We start from the raw sequence: 20,072 nt of genomic DNA, 5'->3' as shown, positions 1-20,072 counted from the left end.
AAATTTGAATTACATGCTAAATCTGACCTCTTTATTGACAATAAATCTTGCATTCATGGCCCATTGAGGATGAGAAAGTTTTAAGTTCCTTTGCAGCATCTGCCATACAAAGAGGCTCTGGGCTGAGAGTGGCAAAAGAGACTCTGCCCTTACAATTCAACCCAAACCAGAAGGAAAAAAAGGTTTGTCCTCTTGAGAGCTAGAATTTGCAGCATTCTGATGCTGGCTCTGTTTTCAATCAGACAGAGATTTTGGTATGATTTTTGCAGGTTACCTACAAAACCACACTGCACAACAGTGAGGGTGCAACAGGGCACAGGGGATCCCAAACAACCTTGGGTCTCAAAGCCAAGGGCAAAATAGAAGAGGAGGAATTAGGGGAAAGATATAGATGGCTGTACAGCTTCTCAGTTCTAGCTTCCCCTATTGAAGTTCCTAGAGATCTTCCAGGTATCTTTTTAAAGATTTCACACCCTTTGTAATGGCTGAAAACACTGACCCACAAAAAGGTGTAATTGAGTATGGCAATCTGTGCTTCAGTAGCTACACATTCATTTGAATCTCAGAAATAGCTTATTATTCACTAGAACTCAAAGATTACATTGGTTTCACCCTCAAAGTGTTTTGAAGATTGGATTGTAAAGTGTCTCTGCTTCACTGGAAAGCTACAAAACCACTGCTACCTCCTTTTTAAAATTCTGCTTCAGTATTCAAAATACAGCAGTAATTAAAGAGCAAATGGTACATGCTGCCACTTCACTGCACAGCTCTTCCCTCAGCACTAATTGGATTCATGTCTTAATCCACCTTGAAACAAACAGCCCCAGAAACATGAAACCACATCAGGCAGCCTCACTGTGCATAAATGAGAGCTCAGGAGAAGTTCATCTTACTTCACAGAGTCGTGCATTGTCTTACAGACATGCAGCAGGGCGTTGAGGATGACGGGGTCCTTCGTCGGCTCCTGCTGGTGCCTGCAAAGGGTGGCAGAAAAAGTGATCAACAATCCTGCTCTGTGTCAAAATGGAAAACAATGACTGGAATGACACCCATTTAATGCATCATTTCAATCACCAGCACTGTATGACACTGCATAAGTTTTGAGTTCATTTGTGAGCTGTAAGAGCTGAAATGTGGGATGTGGGACTCCAGGGGCTCTCCAAATTGCAGTTTATTTCAGCAGTCCAGGGTGGTGGGTGACAGAGCCTGCGCCCACAGCTGCCAGCTCCAGCTGCAGGCAGGCCTGGAGATCCTTTGGTTTTGGTTACATTGCATTTTATACTTTTCTTTGCTGAGCACCTTAATACAGCAGAACCAATCTAAACCTTAACTATTATCTATAGCCTATCATAACTGCTATAATTACCATGTTCATGTTACTGTTCCTCAATCACTAAAAGTTAGTACATTACAGTTTAAGCTAGAAGTTGTTTTTCAGTTTTCTTGCAGTGGAAAATTCTGAGACCTTTTTTCTACTTGCAACATCAGCAGGCTTGTTTGCCTGTGCTATCTTTCTGCTTGGTAAAAACATCTTGTTTGAGGCGGGTTTATCCTTTGCTCTAAGTCATAAAAACCCCTTCTAACTAACATACCCTTTGCCTCCTTGGTTATCCAGTAAGACTGGCTCAGTAATTCTTTTCTTCTATATCAAAACTTGCTTCCATCTCTATTCCTTCATCAGATTCCACATTCAAAAGTCTTTCTGCCAAGTATATGTATCTGTGAGACTTACTTGTCAAATTTTCATCCTTCCCAACAGTGAACCAATGAACATCAAGGATCACATGGTTAACCAGGGTAGAATTGCAATAAATGTCAGCCAAGAAATATTATCTTAATATACACATTTGCATTGCCAAGGCACAGACTCTGACTCCTTAAGGGACACAGTAAGGTGGACATGTGATACACTGAGGCAATCTAAGAACATTAAAATAAAACAATCCTGGATTTACCAAGATATATTTTAATTTCTCAGCTACTCAGGGACAGGCAGGAAGGATCAGTGTCAGGTTTAGGTACAGAGGCACATGTGCAGAGCAGCTCCACTAAGATGATTAAGGGGCCACAGCATCTCTCATTTCTTGGCAGTAAAGCCAAGAGAGCTGGCCCCAGGTGCCCTAGGGGAGAGAAGGTTTGGGGGACTCAGCAGTGAATATAAATATCTCAAGGGAAGGTGGAAATGAGAAAACTGTTTCAAGAAACTTGTTAATTATTGGTAAGAAAAGGACTGATTGACTTTCAGAACAGTAGAATGTATTTTCATTTTCTAAGTTCATTTTCAACTGTAGCAATACTCTGTGCTGTCACACCAACTGGAATGTGAAATAAATGTCATAAACCAAGGCAACACAAAAAAAAAAAGCTCCATAATTAACAGTTAACCCAGAACTGTTAACTGTTAATTCAGCAAGTCAGCATCAATATAATTACTTCAGCTTTCTTTGTGAACAGTCAAACAGTCGATCAATAGATAAACAAAACTGACACATTTTCTTTTTTCTCTCCCATAGCCTGCAACACCTTCTTAAATTAAATAGCCAATATACTGCCACCTCTTCCCTAGCCATCTTTCAGTAAGTTTCCCAGAGCCTCCAGAGTGCATTTCACTTTAACACTCTCCACTTACTTAATAAAAGATTCCATAATGCACTTGCAAACCTCCACTCTCACACTCTCCTTCTGGAACATGTCCAGAAATGGCAAGAACTTCTCCTGAAAGTACAAATACATAAACAAGTAAAATAAGGTATGTTATAAGCAACACACTTATTTTGGATAAGTTTTATAAGCACAGCTATTTAGGTAAAACTATTTTCATCTGTTTTTAAAACAGTAATTCATCTCAAAGGATGAAAAAGTGGAACTAATGGAAAAGGACTGATGGCTGACAGATGTATCAATTTATTGATTGCAGAGATGCAGAAGGGAACACAAAATACAGAACTGTTTGAATCAAATGTTGCACTTTATTTTTAAAAGTAATCATATGCTTCAAACAGCTTAGGGTCATCACAAATTCAGATATCTATGGGAAAGAAAGGTAAGACATTATATACAACTAAAATAGTCTACACATCATCAACAATTTCACATCTATCTAGAGCAAGTTAAGAAGGGCTAAGATATACAAAATTCCTTCAAAAAACAAGGGTCTAGTTGTTTTACATACTAAAATACTTCATTTCTGTATCATCTCAAGAATATAGTGAGGGTTAGTTTCTCAGAATTATCCAAGCAATTTGTGAACAAGACTTGACCCCAAATTCACAGCATCAGTATTGAGTTTTACTCTACAAATGGTTTCTGTATGGTGACACACACTTGCTGTCTTTGTTTCTATTTTTCTACCTCATACAGAGTCTGTGACCTCCCTGAGTTCCACTTTGTTCCAATGCCAAGTGCAAGCGCTATGAGAGGGGATGATAAGTATGTGTCATAACACAGAAACAGCTACCAGCAATTACAGTAACACACACACACAAATAAATGGTATTTCATCCATATAAATGGTATTTCATCTTCATTCATTGTCACTTATGCCACAGTAACAAACAAACTTAGAGAATTTAACAGCCTAATGAAAAAAGGATAGAAAACTGGAATTGGAATAATAAGTGCTTAAGTGGAAAGCAGCAGAAAGCTCACAAAATATTTCTGCACTTAGGTACTTGACAAAAAGTCCTTGCATTCTGTGAACATGTAAACAATCTAAATACCCCAGTCAAGGTAAATTCTCTTGCAGAAAAAATGCCAAACAGTCATTCTTAAAATTTATTAAACAGAAAATCACTTACCACTGAAAAAAGCAGAGCAAAGTCATAGATATAGGTAATAACTTTCTGAATAATTGACTGCAGCTAAAGGGGAGAAAACGGGAAAGTTTAAAAAAGGGGAAAATTATTGTAACAGGAGTTAAATTAATACTATCCACACCAGAGATGATTCTTCTTTAGTTATTCATAGAAGACTATTTTGAAAGATGCTTCAAGCATTCATCAACATAATTTCTTTCCCCAAAGTGGGACAAACTGTAGCTATGCTGTCCCTCCACACTTCTACATCCCCTTCAAAACGCACATTGAACAGAGGCTGACCAGCCTGCCCAGGCTTTATTTTCTCTTCACTTCCACAGCTGGGCACATTTTTTTAGAGTCCCCATGTCCTCCAGCTCTCTGCACTAAAAATCTCAGGCAAATAAACAAAGAAAAAAAACTCAAACCAGTTTGTTAAACCTTCCTTTGTAGGCACTTTTTCTACCCTCCAAGTAACCACAAAAACACTCTCAACTAATCCATATCTCATTTGGTGTTCAGTCTCAAGAACTGGACACAATAATTCACTGAAGCCTTAACAATGCCAAGTAGAGATAGACTATTTTATGTTTTATTTCTGTTTGAACAGCCTATCATGATTGCTAATTTCCTTCAGCAAACACCACTGCTGATGTAGGAGTTAACTCTTGCTACTCCTAAATACATAAATCGTTCAAGTTTAGCATTTCTCAGAATTAAAGGACTGATGTGCATGGAGAAAAAGGAGGAATAAATCACAGCATTACAGTGTTCCAAGAGGCTTCCCAAATAACTAGCCAGTGTTTAAAAAATAATTATTTTGTTATAAGAGTTATCAGTAATGTTTAAGAATTTATTCCATTTAAGAAAATGCACATCAGATTTTTACAGATTTGGCAAAATAAACTCTTTACCTGTGGGTAAGCATCTTCAAATGCTCTATCAGGAGTCATGTGTTTGATAACATCAGCCAGAACTGTATTGACCTCTCGCTTCTGTGCAGCAAAAGACAAGGTTACAAAATGAAACTGGCTCATAAATCAAGTCACTAAACACCAGTTGAGCAGGTTAATTTATTTCCATTTGCCAAAGCATCAGCTTTTTACAGAGCTCTAGTTAAGCCAGGAACTTTAACCATAGCTCCAATAAATCCTTACTTAAACTGATCCACCTGCCATTAAAAAAAAGGATAAGAAATGTTCAGTGCTGTGGGGTAGTAAAGCTTCAAAACTGCATCTTTTGTCCCCATTCATCTTTCATGAAAGGAAACACATTTTTTCATTCCTACACATTCATACTGACTAGCCAAAGCCTTTCCATCTTTAATACCAGACTGCTAAAACAGCCACTTAGTCTGTATCAGAGAAATTCAAAGGAAACAAAGTAATTTTCACCTACCGTAAAATGTCTGCATGTATACTCCACCCACACTTCAGCACAGTTGATATAATCCTAGAAACACATGTGTCTCATGACTACCAGTATTTGCAGGAGACTGGGAGAAATACACTTGCAAAAATTACACTTGAAAGAATTAACTTCTGAGGTATGATTCATGCAGACCTAAAGATCTAGAACTCAGAAGCTCCATTTGTGTAATGTTATGAAAAATTTAATTATGCTTCAGTAGAGCTAAGAAAAGTAGGGATGATCCAAAGATATTAGAAAAGGTAAACAATACCATGCCTGAACAACTGGCTACAACTTTGCTCTAAACACAGTCAGCAGTGAAACAGAATGGACAGTAACTCACCTGTGGGTTCTTCAGCTTTGTTATAACCTTCCAGGCTTCATTTAGAATTTGAAGGCGATCATTTTCAGGAGGATCAGCCAATGCCAAGTTTAATCCCAGGGAGCGAAAGAGGAGATGCTGAAAGTTAATGAGTAATTTTAATTAAAAGCAGACAATGCACATCCATCCAAACTGGTCAGGCAGGCACAGAAAGATTCTCAGATCAAACCACTTGAATAATTTTATTATTCATTTTATTTATTTATTTTATTTATTTATTGTGACACACAAGTTATGTAGGCAACTAAGAGCATAGAAACCCCTGTCAAAGGAAAGGAATTGGTACAAATTAGACAGAAAATGTTACCTTTGGGAACCCAGACTCATCACACTCTTTAATCATGCCAATGAAGTCCATTGATCTCGCAGCAATAAACTCTGCTCTGAACGCTGACATCACTGAATTCAACAGCAAAGCACTGCCATGAACAACACAGATCAATACAGCTCAACAGCAGCTCCATGCCAGTACTACCTGCATTCACATTAATCTGAACTTCCTAGACTAACAACTGTCCAGTATCTATCATAAATTTTTAAAAAAGAAACATAATAAGACATATTTTAATTCCTCAGCTGGTGCAGAACTGGACTGTGCAAAGCACATAAGAAAAAAAAAATAGAAAACTCACAGAACTCAGCCAAACTACCCAATAAAATGCACAGAGAGGAGCCCATCAGTAGGCCAGACTGCATTCACAAAACCCATCCAACTTTCAGACCAGACCATCTTCCTGAGCATGACTGCCCTGCACAAAGACTTCAAGGAGACATTTGAGATACCAATTTTAATGTTGAAAAAAGCAAATCTCCAAGTATTACCACCTTCCAAAGGTTGCCAGCAGCTTTACAACTTCCCTTGCTGAATGCATGAATGGCCTGACTGTAGCCAGTGGAAGACAGGGGAAAGAAGAGGAGGAAAACCCAGAAAAGTTCAGCAAAACCAGGCATCAGAGACATGGCTAAGGGAGAACACATTAATGTCCTGGACTTTGGCTGAGGAGCCAGAATGCAGCAACCAAGTTAAACTAATTAACTGTAGCTTGACAAGTAATCTACCATATTTCAGAATTCATCTCTGGAAAACAGATGTTCATAATCATGATTTAATAAGCTGCTGGGAGAATGAAAGCTGCACTATGCATCCAAACTGTTTCCAAAAGAGGAAGAGAGAACATTATTGCAGGGACTCAGGGGTACTCATTACAGACTCCTGCCTTCTACACCCTGCCACACTTACTTGTTCCCCAACTTCTTGCATCTCTCCATCATCTCAGTAAGCAGAACCTGGAACAATTATTTATTAAAATTAGTGAACAGAGACTTTACAAATATGTTCAGCTTTATTTGCTGTACTGAAATCTATTAAAAGCTGTTTTAATTATCTTTCCAATAGTCCTGTTTTACCCTGTATTTACAGCACAAAAAACCAGTGGTGTTGCTAAACATAAAACACATCTTCTGGAACAGGTATAGTGGCATTTCAATCAAAACCACCATTTGATGGAAGTCAAATCTGAAATCCTTCATCCATGCCATTACTCCAGGTAATCACTATTTGCCAGCCAGGTCAGTTACCTCTGGCAGGAGAGGTGAAAACTCTGCCAGACTGACAGAGATTGAAACAGCCTGTTCACTGTGTTAAGCTACAATTTAGTCAAATCATTTGTATAGCTGTATGACAGGAGAAAGGATAAATTCACTAAATAAAAATTAAACTAGCTAAAGACAGCAGGAAACAAACAGGAATACTGCCTATGAACTTGAAGTGGTCCCACCTGAGCTTTGTAGAAGCAAATATTCTTCCTGTACAGAAGAGAGCATCAGACAGGTCTATGTAGGCTTTTTACTTGCCTCCACACTCCTGTAAAAACTGACTGAGGGGTTGTTTTTAGCAGGCAAAATTAACTCTTCACCACAACTTTAGTATTGAGCATTAGCATGTTCACTTACATCTGGAGCATGGTATGCAATACACTGTAAAATCCAGTCTATAGCAGGAGAATACAGGGTCAGATACAAAGGGATCTCCACACACTGCACCACCAGCTGGTTCTGAACTGTATCCCCATGGATCTGTTGAAATAAGAGACAAAAATGTGTTGCTGTGGAAAGGTATTAAATGGGAGATATGATAAACTGGTTAAAGTTTGTATATGAATAGAAATTAAACAGATGGTAGCATAAAGGTACAAATATTCTGAAGCATTCCTTGCAAGCTGGGAGAAAAAATATCAAGCTCCTAACATATGTTATTCAAGTCTGGAAACATGCTGAATAGAGAGTTTCAACTTACCAGAATACATGTAAAGTTTCCCATTTTATATCTGGATACAGGAACACCCCCCTTAATCTAAATTTGAGAACTTCTGAGATTTTTTTAAAGTATGTGGCAGTTTGATGAAGGAGTGTATTTATCTGATTTTGCAAACAAAACACTTATTTGCTTACTTGTTTAAATGTTAGGAGAAAATCAAAGAAGTTTTTATTCAGGCTTTCTTTGAGTTGTGGTGCCACTTCCATCCCAACCTGTAGTAAAAGAAAAAGATTTTATTGGCATCTATCAATTCTCCTTCAGAGTGAGACAAAAAAGCATTTGCTGAAAGAATACACCCAAATCAACAAACAGCATTGAATCACATGCTTTTGACTGATTATTTCCTTGCTTACTATTATAGTCATGTCCACTAACAACCACCCTGAGGCAGTTACAGCTGTTCTTAAACATCATCCTAACATCAGCTCCAAGTGTCTGCAAGCACTGAGGAAATCAGTGCCTACTCCAGTGCACTGCAGCAGCCTACAGCAGCACAGGAAATCATTCTTACTTATTACAAACACTGAGAGAGAGATTCCCCATCTGTAAAACAGAAGATAAATTATATTTTGTTTGTTTGCTGAAAGGAAGAGACAGGCTGCTGACTAACTGAGATAAAAGTGGTAGTTCCTTGAGGCAGTACAGCACTGGCTGCAGGAACTCTTTGGTACAGACCAGAGGAGGTAAATGACAGCTTACCCTGCACAGGTATGCTCTGGCATAGACTGCAACCAGTGGGTCTCCAATTCCTCTAATCATGGATGTTAACCGTGGCAGACACTCTGAAATGCCCCTGTTTTATCAGAAATGAAAATGAGCTTCAACAGTGAATAACAGAATTATATCCCCTACAGATAACTTCAGCAGCTGCCTTGTGGTCTAAAAATTGAGCATGAGTTATAGAAATATCTATCAAAGAAAAAGGATGCTAGCACAAAACTTATTTCATAAGTAAAATTTCTGTGTACAGTAATACATGTGCTATATTCAAATTGTAGTATTTGCTATTCACAACAAGACAAAACTAAAAAACTACTCCTCCAGCTTCAAGAACAGCAGAGCTATGGAAAAACTCAGTGTAACTCAGTGTAAGGAAAGCAGATGCTTAAAGCAGAACTGGCAGAACTCCTTCCATGTCTCATTTTCCCACAGGTCCTTTTTGACAAAGCTGTAGTAGTGCCTGGATATGAGGCCCACTAATTCCAGTAAAAGAATTGCTTTTTAGGGATAATAAAGTTGTTCCTATAGCAGCAATTTGGCTTCCAACACTCATTTCAAAATATAACTGAAGAAGGACAATTACAAGGGAAGGAACATTTTCTGCTCAGCAGCTGGCACTGTTTGGCAAAACATTAAACTTAGACCAAAGTTTTCAACAGACAGTGGTTCATTGCTCCTAAATTATTTCTCCTCCTCTGTCTCTCCCAGTAGGATATCAATATTTTCCTTTCAGTTTTCTATCCTTTTTCCCCACACTCCTCATGTCAACAATCTTCCTTCCCCTCCACCCCCAGCAGCCACTGCTGCTTTTTAATTAGCACTGGGGTTTGGGACACTGATGTCACATTTGTACATAGGTTTGAAAACTGAGAGCACTGTTGTATTTCAAAGTATATCACAATCCACCTTTAATTCTTTCATGGTATTCTCATTAAAAATTCCAAACCCTCTCTGTAGGGCTTCTTCTCAGTTCTACTAAGACCCTACCCACCAATAATCACACACAATTAATTCATTTAATTAGTTCCTAAGTCTGCCCATTCCCTTCCTTCCCATACTTAACACCATTCTTACGTTTTGGAGAGGAACTTATTGCACTTCAGTATTGCAGCTTCCACATAACTACAGTGAAACCAAGTTAAGGAACAAAACTAAGATTCACACCACTGAAAAACCATAAGCAAACATACACCAAATGGATATTGACCAAACTATTTAAGGCCTTCTGTAATTAATGTCACTACACTTTGCTCATTATTGAAATTTATCTACAAGATTTTGTTTCAAAATTTTTCATACATCATCTCTGTCACTGCCAAACTGCTCTGTCACTGCCAAACTGCTCAGAGCCAATAACTAAGCATTCAGTTTACTATGAAACGTGACTCAAAAGTACATTCAAAACATACAGCCTGAAACAAACAAAACACATCCAGTATAAACATCAGATCCTGTGGGTTTTATTGAAACAAACACGCTCACTTTTGGAAAAATCTACAAAAAACCTGCAGACACACTGTGAGGGTCTCATTTGACAAGGATACAATCTGGGAATGAGTTCTCTGATTGAAGCAACCTTGAAAAACCAGTTTAAGCAAGTTTCTTTAGCTGTATCGTTAACACTCTCTGGAGAAAAGTTATCTGGGGAAAAAACAACCCAGAAATAGTTACATTCTTTCTGGAAACAAGTTACTTTTCATGTTAGGTTTAAAACTGTATTCTTTTTCCATTCATCAAAAAATTAAGTGCACAATAATGAACTAGGCAATACATTTGCTTCTCAGCTCTCTTAAACAGGAGTCAGAGCTGAGAACATAACAAGAAAAAGATACAATTTTGTAGTAAACAACATTTCAGAATCTGAATTCAGGCACTTGGAGCTCATCTCAGAGCTGCTACTGACAAATCCAACCTCTGCCTCTGCTCTTCCAAAATCAGAAATTGTAAAAAAAACCAAAATACAGAGAATCTGTAACAAACACATGTGTACAAATCTACAATGACCAGAGAACATACAAGAGAGACTTAAGTATTCAAATACTTGATTTTAAAAGGCTAATATAAATTTTAAATAATACAACTGCAATAAGTAAGAAATACTGAACATGGACAGAAACCTTGTCTCTATTTAACCTCCCTCAAGGTTGGACATGATTTTTTTCCTGGAGCAGAGGGGAAACAAACACAAAGTTACCTGGCAGAGAGACTCGGTTATCCACACACATTGACAGAATTCTTTCATACACCAGTTTGCCTGGTTAAAAAAAAAAGAATAATAAAAAAAATCAAAACAAATTAACAAACTGTAAAACACAAAATGCTGGCACAAAGGTTCCCTTCACAATATACAGTGAATTAGATGGAAAAACCTCCCTAGAGCACTGACATTTTGCTGCCCTCTAGTGAGGCTGAAACGTTCAGTGTGGTTTAGCACCTCTCACACTGTAATAACATTTTCTGGCTCCCTGAAGGGCAGAGCTAACACACAGGTCAGATTTCTCCCAGGCCAGGAAAGGACAGCTGCTGTCCTGACTTTGCTGACTTTGGACATTATGTTATCTCTAGCAGCCTTCAGCAAGTAGGAAGGAGCACAAAGAGGAAGCAGGACCTGAAAAAACAATTGGATCTCTGTCGTAGCACATCCTGCTGGCACCAAAATATACTCCAACTTTCAATACCATTGTGAGTATTTTCCAAAACATGGCAGAAAAATAAGAGAGTTACATGAAGTGGATGACAATTTCACTTACAAGTTTAAAAATATATTTAAAAATCAATAACAATATTCTCATAGTCCCTATTCAGCCAAAGGAAACTTTCTGACTTCTATACTTCAAAATACAAAAATAATTAAATATTGAGTCAAAAGGATGCTAAAATTCAAAATATTTTTATAATGACAGCATGTTTTTAATTTCAAAATGCAGAGACCATGATTTTTCCTAACATTTTGTTCTAGATATTCACTAATACATAAAGCACAGAACCATAAAATGAAATATTTTTCTCTTAAGGACTTTGCTCTTAGGAGATTTGTTACAATTGTATACCATGTTTACCACCAGTGTCCAAATGTTTATGTTGGAAATATTCCATGTTAAAACTAAAAGTAATTTCAGCCCTTTTTGGATAACTTTGATGCTTTCTAACATTACAAAAAAATAATCTTATTAACATTTGTGTAGTAAGACTGGCACAGTAGATACTTACCAAAAGTATCAAGGATATCTGTAATTAAAACAAATTTGCTTGGATAAAACTGGATTACTGTTGTGTCTGAAAGAAGCTTAGAACACTAGAAGGAGAAAAAAAACAAAGAAACATTTTTAGAGGCCAACACAAGTTTGTGGTTTTACTCCAGAAAAGCTGGATGAATATCCACAGGTGGAAAGGGCCAATATGAATTATGAAGCCATTTAACTTTTTTCCAAGATTAAACTGGAGTCAAAAACTTTGGCAGAAGGTTACTGACAAAAAAACAACTTCCACCAAAAGAAAACAGGTGAATGACTGACTGGGGAGAGAAATCCAATTCTTCCTTGCTTAAGCCAAATGTGGCCTCTGGCCCTGAGTCTTCTCTGGTCTCTAAGACTGACGATATTTTCTATGAGCTCCATCCCTTCTCTGTCCTTCACCAGGAGACAGCTCTTCAACCTCAGTAGAATAAATGAAGTTTAAACTTCTGTTACATTTCAAAAATCCAGGAAGCAACCCAATACCTCACAAGACTTCTCTGTTTAAAGAAGGAAATCAGAACAGTTGAAGATGCTTAAACAAGGGGCACACTCAGTCTTTTTGCTTTATTCGTCAGACAGGTGAAAGCATTTACATCCTACAACCAAAGCAGAATCTTGCCTGCTGTGTGGTCAGTCACCTCCACAGAAAGGTACCTCAGTAGCTGCTCAGGACCTACACACAGCACAAACACTTGATTCCCACTTTTCTTAGAGCTCACACACATCATCAACTTAGTGCAGCTTACTCTAAGTAGCTTAGCATACTCCATGTTGACAAGCAAAGCATCTTGCAAAAAGCCACTTGAGGAATCACAGAATCATACATAGAATTGCTTAGGTTGGTAAAGACCTTCAATGTTGAGTCCAACCTTTAAACCATCCCTGCCAAGATGACTAATAAAAGATCCCCAAGTGCCACATCTACACATCCTTTAAATACCTCCAAGGAGGGTGATGCCACCACTGCCCAGGGCAGATTGGTCCAGTGATTGAGAACCCTTCTGGTGAAGAAATTTTCTTAGCCAGAAGCTAAACTCACTGCTCCTAATGCACACTAACCAGTGTGTAATAATAGTGACAGACTCTGTATAAAACTACAGCCTGATGCCAAGAAAACTGCTCAGCTCTCAGAGGACACAGCACTCTGCAGGAAGAAGCACAACAAGCAAAGTTCAGTGAGGGTTCTACCCTATCCTGCTTCATAACTACAGAATTATTAACCTTCATGAAAATTTTAATTTCATTAATTACACAAGTACCTATTTCATTCTTATCAGTCTTTCAATCAGTGATGAGCATCTCCAGCATTAAGTGCAAAATGAACAACACTTCAGCAGAGATAAACACATTCAGCTTTGGTACCACTCTCCTAAAAGGAAGCCCTGGATCCCATGTTAGAAACTGTATTATTTCAGAATGGTTTGTGAACCAGTTGCAAAAGAACATATGAAAGTATCAATGCACAGATTATCACTGCATTATCACACACATTATATATAAATATATATATTTCACACAAAGCACTGTAAGTACAGTACATCCCTGCTGCTTTTCTTCTCATCCAAAGACCACAGTCACACTTCACAATCCTATATATGGATTTTTTTTAAATAACAATAATAGTGCTGATTTCATAGTATTACAATAGTACATTAGTCACCCTAGGTCACATATAATTGTTTGATCTCACTTCATTAATGTTTCATCCTTTTTTGTCTTTACCACAATTTAAGCTGAAATTACTTTGAGCAGTTTTCACAAGAGAATCCAGAATGACCAAAAAAATCCTGACTTTATATAACCCCACTGGATGACTATGAGCATTACATCAGTTCTACAGCTTTTAAGGATGTCATTATCTCATCTATCCTCTGCTGCACTCTGCCTCTGGCCTTTTTTAAAGGCCAAGCCAAACAAAAGAGCATTTAACTGTCCTATTTCCCCACGCCCTCCTCAAAGCACATCACCCCAAATGACCCAAAGGAAGATCATGGACAAGTTCTCAAACAAACAAACAAAAACAAACCCCATACACACAATTTAAAAAATCTGGAGCTGTTTTTGGTAGCTTGCTAAGGTCCTAAATCCCTTTATTTAATTGCCCTTGTAAGTTTGGATGGGTAAAATGCTGATGTTCAAAAAGCCATTCTGGTATTATTTGCAGGGGGCAAGGGGCTGAAGGGCAAGAGGGCAGGAAGGAAATTACATGTCCTATAAAGTGCTGATCATCACTACACAGTATTTGCTCTAACTACCCTTAAGCAGGTAACATTTCCACATCTGTTATTTGGTGACTCATTGAGAATTCCCACCCACATAACCTAGTCAAAACCAATCTGTAAGAACAAAGCTGAAAATCCATCTACTGTCAGAAGTCATAAAACTCTGGAAGAAATGTGTTTCAGAGGAGAACAAAAGAAAATAGAAAATAATAGAAAAAAATAGAAAAATAGAAAGGCTTCTTTTCCCAAGAAGGAAACTGGACAAGTTATATCACCAAACTCACTGGTTCTGCATAGAACAAAACCATAAAACTGACCTGGATGACTATTTTCAGAGCTTTTACTTTCTGATCAGAGGACCATGCATCCTTTAAAGATTGGTTCAGTTCTTCAATTCTGTTCATGTAATCCTGCTGAGTCAAATTCAACAGCTCCTTCTGTGATCCCTGGCAGGAAAACACAAACCCTCTTAGTAAGAGCAGGAGGGAAGGAAGGAGAGTGCTGTTATTATAGACTCAAATCATGTTGTGGAGGAGAATCCTACAAAATTTATTACAATTTCCCTTCAGGTCTTAGGAAAGTAGGTTATGAAACATCTCACCCTTGCACAGTAAAATACTGCAGCTTGAGAAATAACTGCAGTACTCAGTATTTCTATCAAGCTCATAATTGTAACTTAAATTAAGCTCAGGTAGGCATTTGCAGCTTCTGCAACAGGGGCAACCAGAATTATCAGATGTTAAGACTATGGGGAGCTCCACAAAGTTTTACAGCAGTAAGAAGGTAAATCAACAACAACAGATCAGGTAAATTTGCAAATCACAATTTCTAGTGAAACAAAAATATGATTCTGCCCAAATCCTGTAACAATAAGGGTTAAAATCACTAGAGAATTCCCACAGAAAGTATATATTTATCTAAATACTGCACTTGCAGAATCAGGACCTTTTTAAAAGGTTTCACAAAATATTTTTATTTCACAGATTCCTTTCACTCTTATAATGATGCTGTAATTTCATCAGAAAACTTTCTCACCTCTTCCAGATCATCCAGCTCTTCTAACCTTGTCCTCACTTTTTCAGAGACTGCTGAACCAGTAGCAGTGGTTTTTCCTGCAAAGAATTACAGATTCAAGTTTCTTTAAAATTTAAACACTGGGACTTCTAAAGAGAAACAAACCTGAAGGAGCCTGACATGGACCAGTCAGCTTCTGTGACAGAAGACAGGTGGTTTGATTCCTTTAGTGACTATTCCTGCAGACACACATCTAAACACACCTACACTGCATTCACTGTGAACAGGGACAATGACTAAGCAGAAGTGGATTTTTCTGCAAGTTTTACCAATAAGAAGAGAATCACCAGATAGAACCATAGGATAGTGAAGGATGGAAAAGCTCTATGGAGGTCTGTGTCCAACTCTCCTCCCCAAAGCAGGTCCAACTCTGAAGTTATAACAGCTGCACAGAGTTATATCCAGTCAATTTAACACTATCTAAGGATATAGATGTCACACTCCCTGAATATCCAATTTCAGTGTTTGACCATTCTCACTGCAAAAAAGTGTTTTTATTTTTGCAGATGCTGAAATGCTGCATGTTTATTCATACAGAAAAATCCTGATTTACTATGCTATGATTACCGAGCCCAGATTCTCTTTGCTAGAAAACATGATAAAATATTAAACATCTGGTTCTTTTTTAAACACCCAGCATACAGCTGAAATCACTTCACTTTCATGTAAAGAGAATAACTGAACAAGTTCCCAAAGGACTTGTTTGCCTTCCTTCCAGCTAGCAGAAGAGTTGATAAACATGATCCTCAAAACATCATTGCTCAGTTTAAATGGAAGAAAGTTTCAAGCTATTAAGTGGAAGGCAGTGCAGTGAAATAATCACAAATTCATCAGCCCATAGGAATAAAGGTGGTCAGGTGGCTTACTTCCAATAACTATTTTAAACACCCAGACATCCACAAAAAAGCAAGGACCATGATGTCAGAATGGAGGAGGCAGGAAAACACATTTCAACTGTTCTTGACCACAAACCTGTCACTGCACCCTGCCTCAAGCAACCTCTGTTACTGGCAAAGAAAGTGCTCACCTTTTTCAGACCCCATGTACAGATTCTGTGAGGAAGCAGAAAAAGTAGAGTGTTAGAAAACATGGGCTCACTAGCATTCCAAGAATGCACAGGGTAATTACACTGCTAATCAATCCTCTAATCATTTAGAAGTAGATGCAAGACTAGAAGTTATTTGCATTGTTATAAAAAGACAAAGTGATGGCTTCTAAATATCAAAAGACTTGGACTCAGCTCTAAAACAATCTTTGAAAGTGAGAGCTTATGATTCAGTTTTCTACAACATGAAAACTGAAATTTAGAGGACCAGTATTTAGCCATGAAAGAATTATAAAATAGCAATATCCAAAAGCCATTAAAGGTCTAGCACAAATAAAAACAACTGTGGCAGCCACCACTTACAATAGAAAGCTTCTCTGTTGTTGTGTATCTAGCAAGGATTTCACCACGTTTGCTTGACCATGGTTCAAAGTCACTCCCCACTGCTGAGCTCTCATCTTTGTCTCGTTTCCTTCGTGCACCTTCCTGTTACAGGAGTACCAGTGCAAAAGTTAAATACAGAAAAAGAAGAGAAGGCTGATAAAAGTTAAGTTAATGTTTCAAGTGCTAGCTGATCCTTTCAAAAGTTACAATATTTTAAAATATCCATACTTAAATAAATATGTCAACATAAACCAGATAAAAGTAGGTAAATATAAAAGAATATTCTATTAATATGATATATTTCCTATGTTAAGCTCTTCACTGGTGAGACAACACATTTTACCCAGGGTTGGCTTTATGGTTTTGGTTTTCCTTTACTTAGTTGACCTGGCAGCCCTCAGAGTTACCGTGGGAGGAGCAGCAGTCCCAGGATCTGCAGCTGCTGCAAACAGTGACAAGGGATCAGTGCCATCCAGCACGCTGCTCAGAGGGTCCATCACTGAACTGGAGGAAGAGGAGGAGGTAGAAGAAGTGCTGCCCTTCCTGTTCATCTTCTTTGTCTTGGATTCAGTAACCTAAAGAAAAAGTCAGAACTGTTAAACCAAAAGGCTTTCTCTTTCCTCATTTTTCTTTAATTCTTTTTCTTCCTCCCCTTTTCCCTGAATGCGGAGGCACTCACTCTTCAGAAGAATTTCCACTGCTTTTTTTTTTTCCCTTTCAATTCTAGGTCCACAAAATTATAAGAACAACCACTGTGAATATCTTTCTAGTACCCCTCCTCTATTTTATTAGGTTTGTCCTTGTCCTCCCAAATCTTTCTTGCTATTTAATTTCATCTTTACTTTTCCTGTACAACACTCAAGCCTGGAACATCAAATCCATATCTCAGGCCAACATCTCCTCTCCCTACTCTCCCTACTGACCTTCCTGAGCAGAAGCTGCTGCCCATTTATCATTCATTAGTGGATAACTCATCTCTTTGAAGCTGTTTTTTTTCCTGTACATCTTATAAAAAGCCTCTTACACATCAAAGAAATTATAAATGTTTTAAAGTACACTGCTGACTGGAAGCTAACCCAAAACCAAACCTTACATCAAGCAATTACGCAGGCCATTTGTAATGCAACAATTTGATTTTCAATTTATCCATTATTCAGCATTTAATGCAACCAAGAAAACCTACAAGCTGGAGGTGCTGCATTTCTCAGGAGACTGCTTCTGACACATAACAGCACCAGAAAACTTCTGTGAAGGGCAAACAGAATAAACCTTGATGCCTCTAAAACAGGCCCCCAATACAGAAAGCAACTTCACAAGCACCACCACCAACCTCAAAGCCTTTTAGTTTTAAAGGAACAGATGTAAAAAGAGGAACACGATCAGTCTGAATTCAGATTCATTTTCCAAAAGCACAAACAAACTCACTGTAATGGGTTTCAGTGGATGGTAATCACCAAAATCCAAGGGTACAGATTCCAGCTTGCACACTTCAGATTCTGACACATAGTTCCTTGATCTTGCATGCCTTAAAAAATAAAAAGTGAAGGGGAAGTATAGATGGATATAAATAACCACATACTAACAGAGAAGCATATCCTACATCTATGCTTATTTACCAAAAATAAGCATACTGAAAAATAAGCAAAGATCCAAATTTCTCTCTACTGACATAACATACAACTAAAACTGGAGAAATTTTACTTTTTCAGTTGTACTCTTGTTAGTCTTTGAAACACACAGAGCTGCTAATTGTTCTTTTCTGCTTCATTCAAGATCCTGAGAATGTATATAGCACATCCTCAGCTGAATGAGGAAAATCAGGGGATACACAAAAAATTCTTTCATCAGACTCCTAACAAAAGCAAACAGCACTTCCCCCACATAACACACATATTTCCCACTAGAATTAATCCAAACTTCCAAACAATTCCATTCCTACTCAAAGCTGTAACTCATTTGGAAGATTTTCAGCAGCACCAAGCAGCCAGGTGTTCTGCAATACCATGTTCAAGTTTCCTCAATAATGAACTACAAATTAGATAATTTATGGTTATGCCACTCCAATTAAAAACTTTTGATATCTAATGAGATAGAGCAGAGCAAGAGAAAGAGTCCAGTGAAATCCACACGCTTATTTGTTTTCTTGATCTCCAGTTCCTTTTCTTTTTGTTATTGTCCCATTGTTCAATGACTCTTCTTCCTCAATCAGCATCTGGGTGGAAAATCTTCAAACTCTTTCTGGCGACACAATTTTAACATTTCTTTAACTGCTGAGAGCCCTCTCAGCAGCCCCAGGCCAAAATCAACTGCACTCCACTCAGTGTAAGCCCACTGGGTGAGTGCACATGGTAATAATACACACATGGGAGTGAACAAGAGCTGTCAACCCTGCACACAAGTCTTTAAAAAGTACATTTTTTACAATGTGGCTACTCAAGTGATAAGACAGCTTGTAACAGAACTAATACAGAAGACAAGACCAAGTTTGCTCTGGCAATATGCTCTGCTTACTTTCTAGGGAAAGGAGATCAAGCATTCCTTTCCTGGCTACAGCAGTGCAGCCAACTTTTGAGAGGAAATAAAAATAAGACTCTGGCCAAGCTGGGGTTTCATGCTCTGCATGATTACACCCCTGCTTCAGCTGCTCTTTTAACAGTGGGTTTCAACCTTTCCCACACATGAGCACCACTGCAATTGCCACCACTCTGCACCTGTGTATCCCTAAAGAGCCTGTGAATGATAACAGCGGCCAAATGTGCTGGTATGGGTAAATACGGAGCAGGAGCCCTCCAGCTCCCCCGGCGCTGCGGGGCAGGCGGGCAGCGGGCCCGCGGTGACCCCGCCCGGAGGCGGCGGCCGGAGCGCTCCTGCCCCGCTCCGTGACAACACCCTGGGGCTCGGGGAACTGCTGCTTATTGTAGGGGAATTTACGGGAGGCCAGCGGCCGTCAGCTCACAGCTGCGCCTCCGTCCCTCAGCAGGGCTGTGCCGCCGGCCCGGCTCAGTGTAACGCCAGGGTCTCTGAATGTGATCTGTACCCAAGGGTGTGTCAGAACAGCAGCGCCGGGTTCAGGTCCCACAGCAGCGCCCCGGCTGCCTCCGCCCCCGCGGGGGTCCCCTCAGGCCGAACTGCCCCCACCCCGCGGGCGGAGAGGCCCGGCACTTTCCCCTCCGGCCCAGCCGTGGCCGCCCCCGCCTCAGCCGCCCGGCTGCGAGGGTCGCCGAGCATGACGGCAGCCCTGACCCAGCCGTGAGGAACCCGCAGCCCCCCGAGCCCGCCCCGCGGGGCACAGGCGGCTCCCGGAGCCTCACCAGGGGAACGCGGCCATCTTGCGCCGGTCACATGACAGAGCCTTCCGCCGCAGCCCCGCCCCGATCGCGGGAAACGCCTGAGGGGGCCGAGCAAAGAGCACAGAGACATTTGTTGTTAAAGGTTTAGAGTTTATTGTGCAGAACGCGTCAAGTAAAAAGCGAGACTGGTGAAAGTAA

The 20,072-nt window shown here is 39.2% G+C and overlaps 1 protein-coding gene across 1 annotated transcript in view; it reads right to left on the bottom strand.

The window, feature by feature from the left end:
- Window positions 1-20,023, bottom strand: part of VPS35L (VPS35 endosomal protein sorting factor like) — a 42,023-nt gene extending 22,000 nt beyond the window's left edge. The window contains exons 1-22 of the mRNA XM_058815765.1: window positions 19,896-20,023; window positions 18,010-18,109; window positions 16,992-17,159; window positions 16,564-16,686; window positions 16,183-16,207; window positions 15,117-15,193; window positions 14,399-14,527; window positions 11,834-11,918; window positions 10,818-10,877; window positions 10,168-10,264; window positions 9,698-9,745; window positions 8,603-8,696; window positions 8,038-8,115; window positions 7,540-7,662; window positions 6,827-6,873; window positions 5,894-6,005; window positions 5,548-5,664; window positions 5,193-5,246; window positions 4,709-4,789; window positions 3,798-3,860; window positions 2,630-2,715; window positions 894-974 (exon numbers count right to left, since the gene is read on the bottom strand). Of these exons, the coding sequence (XP_058671748.1) occupies window positions 894-974; window positions 2,630-2,715; window positions 3,798-3,860; window positions 4,709-4,789; window positions 5,193-5,246; window positions 5,548-5,664; window positions 5,894-6,005; window positions 6,827-6,873; window positions 7,540-7,662; window positions 8,038-8,115; window positions 8,603-8,696; window positions 9,698-9,745; window positions 10,168-10,264; window positions 10,818-10,877; window positions 11,834-11,918; window positions 14,399-14,527; window positions 15,117-15,193; window positions 16,183-16,207; window positions 16,564-16,686; window positions 16,992-17,159; window positions 18,010-18,109; window positions 19,896-19,912 (1,865 nt within the window). The 5' untranslated portion in view covers window positions 19,913-20,023. The remainder of the gene's footprint in view (window positions 1-893; window positions 975-2,629; window positions 2,716-3,797; window positions 3,861-4,708; window positions 4,790-5,192; window positions 5,247-5,547; window positions 5,665-5,893; window positions 6,006-6,826; window positions 6,874-7,539; window positions 7,663-8,037; window positions 8,116-8,602; window positions 8,697-9,697; window positions 9,746-10,167; window positions 10,265-10,817; window positions 10,878-11,833; window positions 11,919-14,398; window positions 14,528-15,116; window positions 15,194-16,182; window positions 16,208-16,563; window positions 16,687-16,991; window positions 17,160-18,009; window positions 18,110-19,895) is intronic.
- Between the last annotated feature and the right edge of the window lie 49 nt (window positions 20,024-20,072).

Source organism: Ammospiza caudacuta, chromosome 17, assembly GCF_027887145.1.
Source record: "Ammospiza caudacuta isolate bAmmCau1 chromosome 17, bAmmCau1.pri, whole genome shotgun sequence".
NCBI classification, from domain to species: domain Eukaryota; kingdom Metazoa; phylum Chordata; class Aves; order Passeriformes; family Passerellidae; genus Ammospiza; species Ammospiza caudacuta.
Note: the sequence above shows the minus strand (reverse complement) of the source record. Positions and strands in the feature narration are given on the sequence as shown.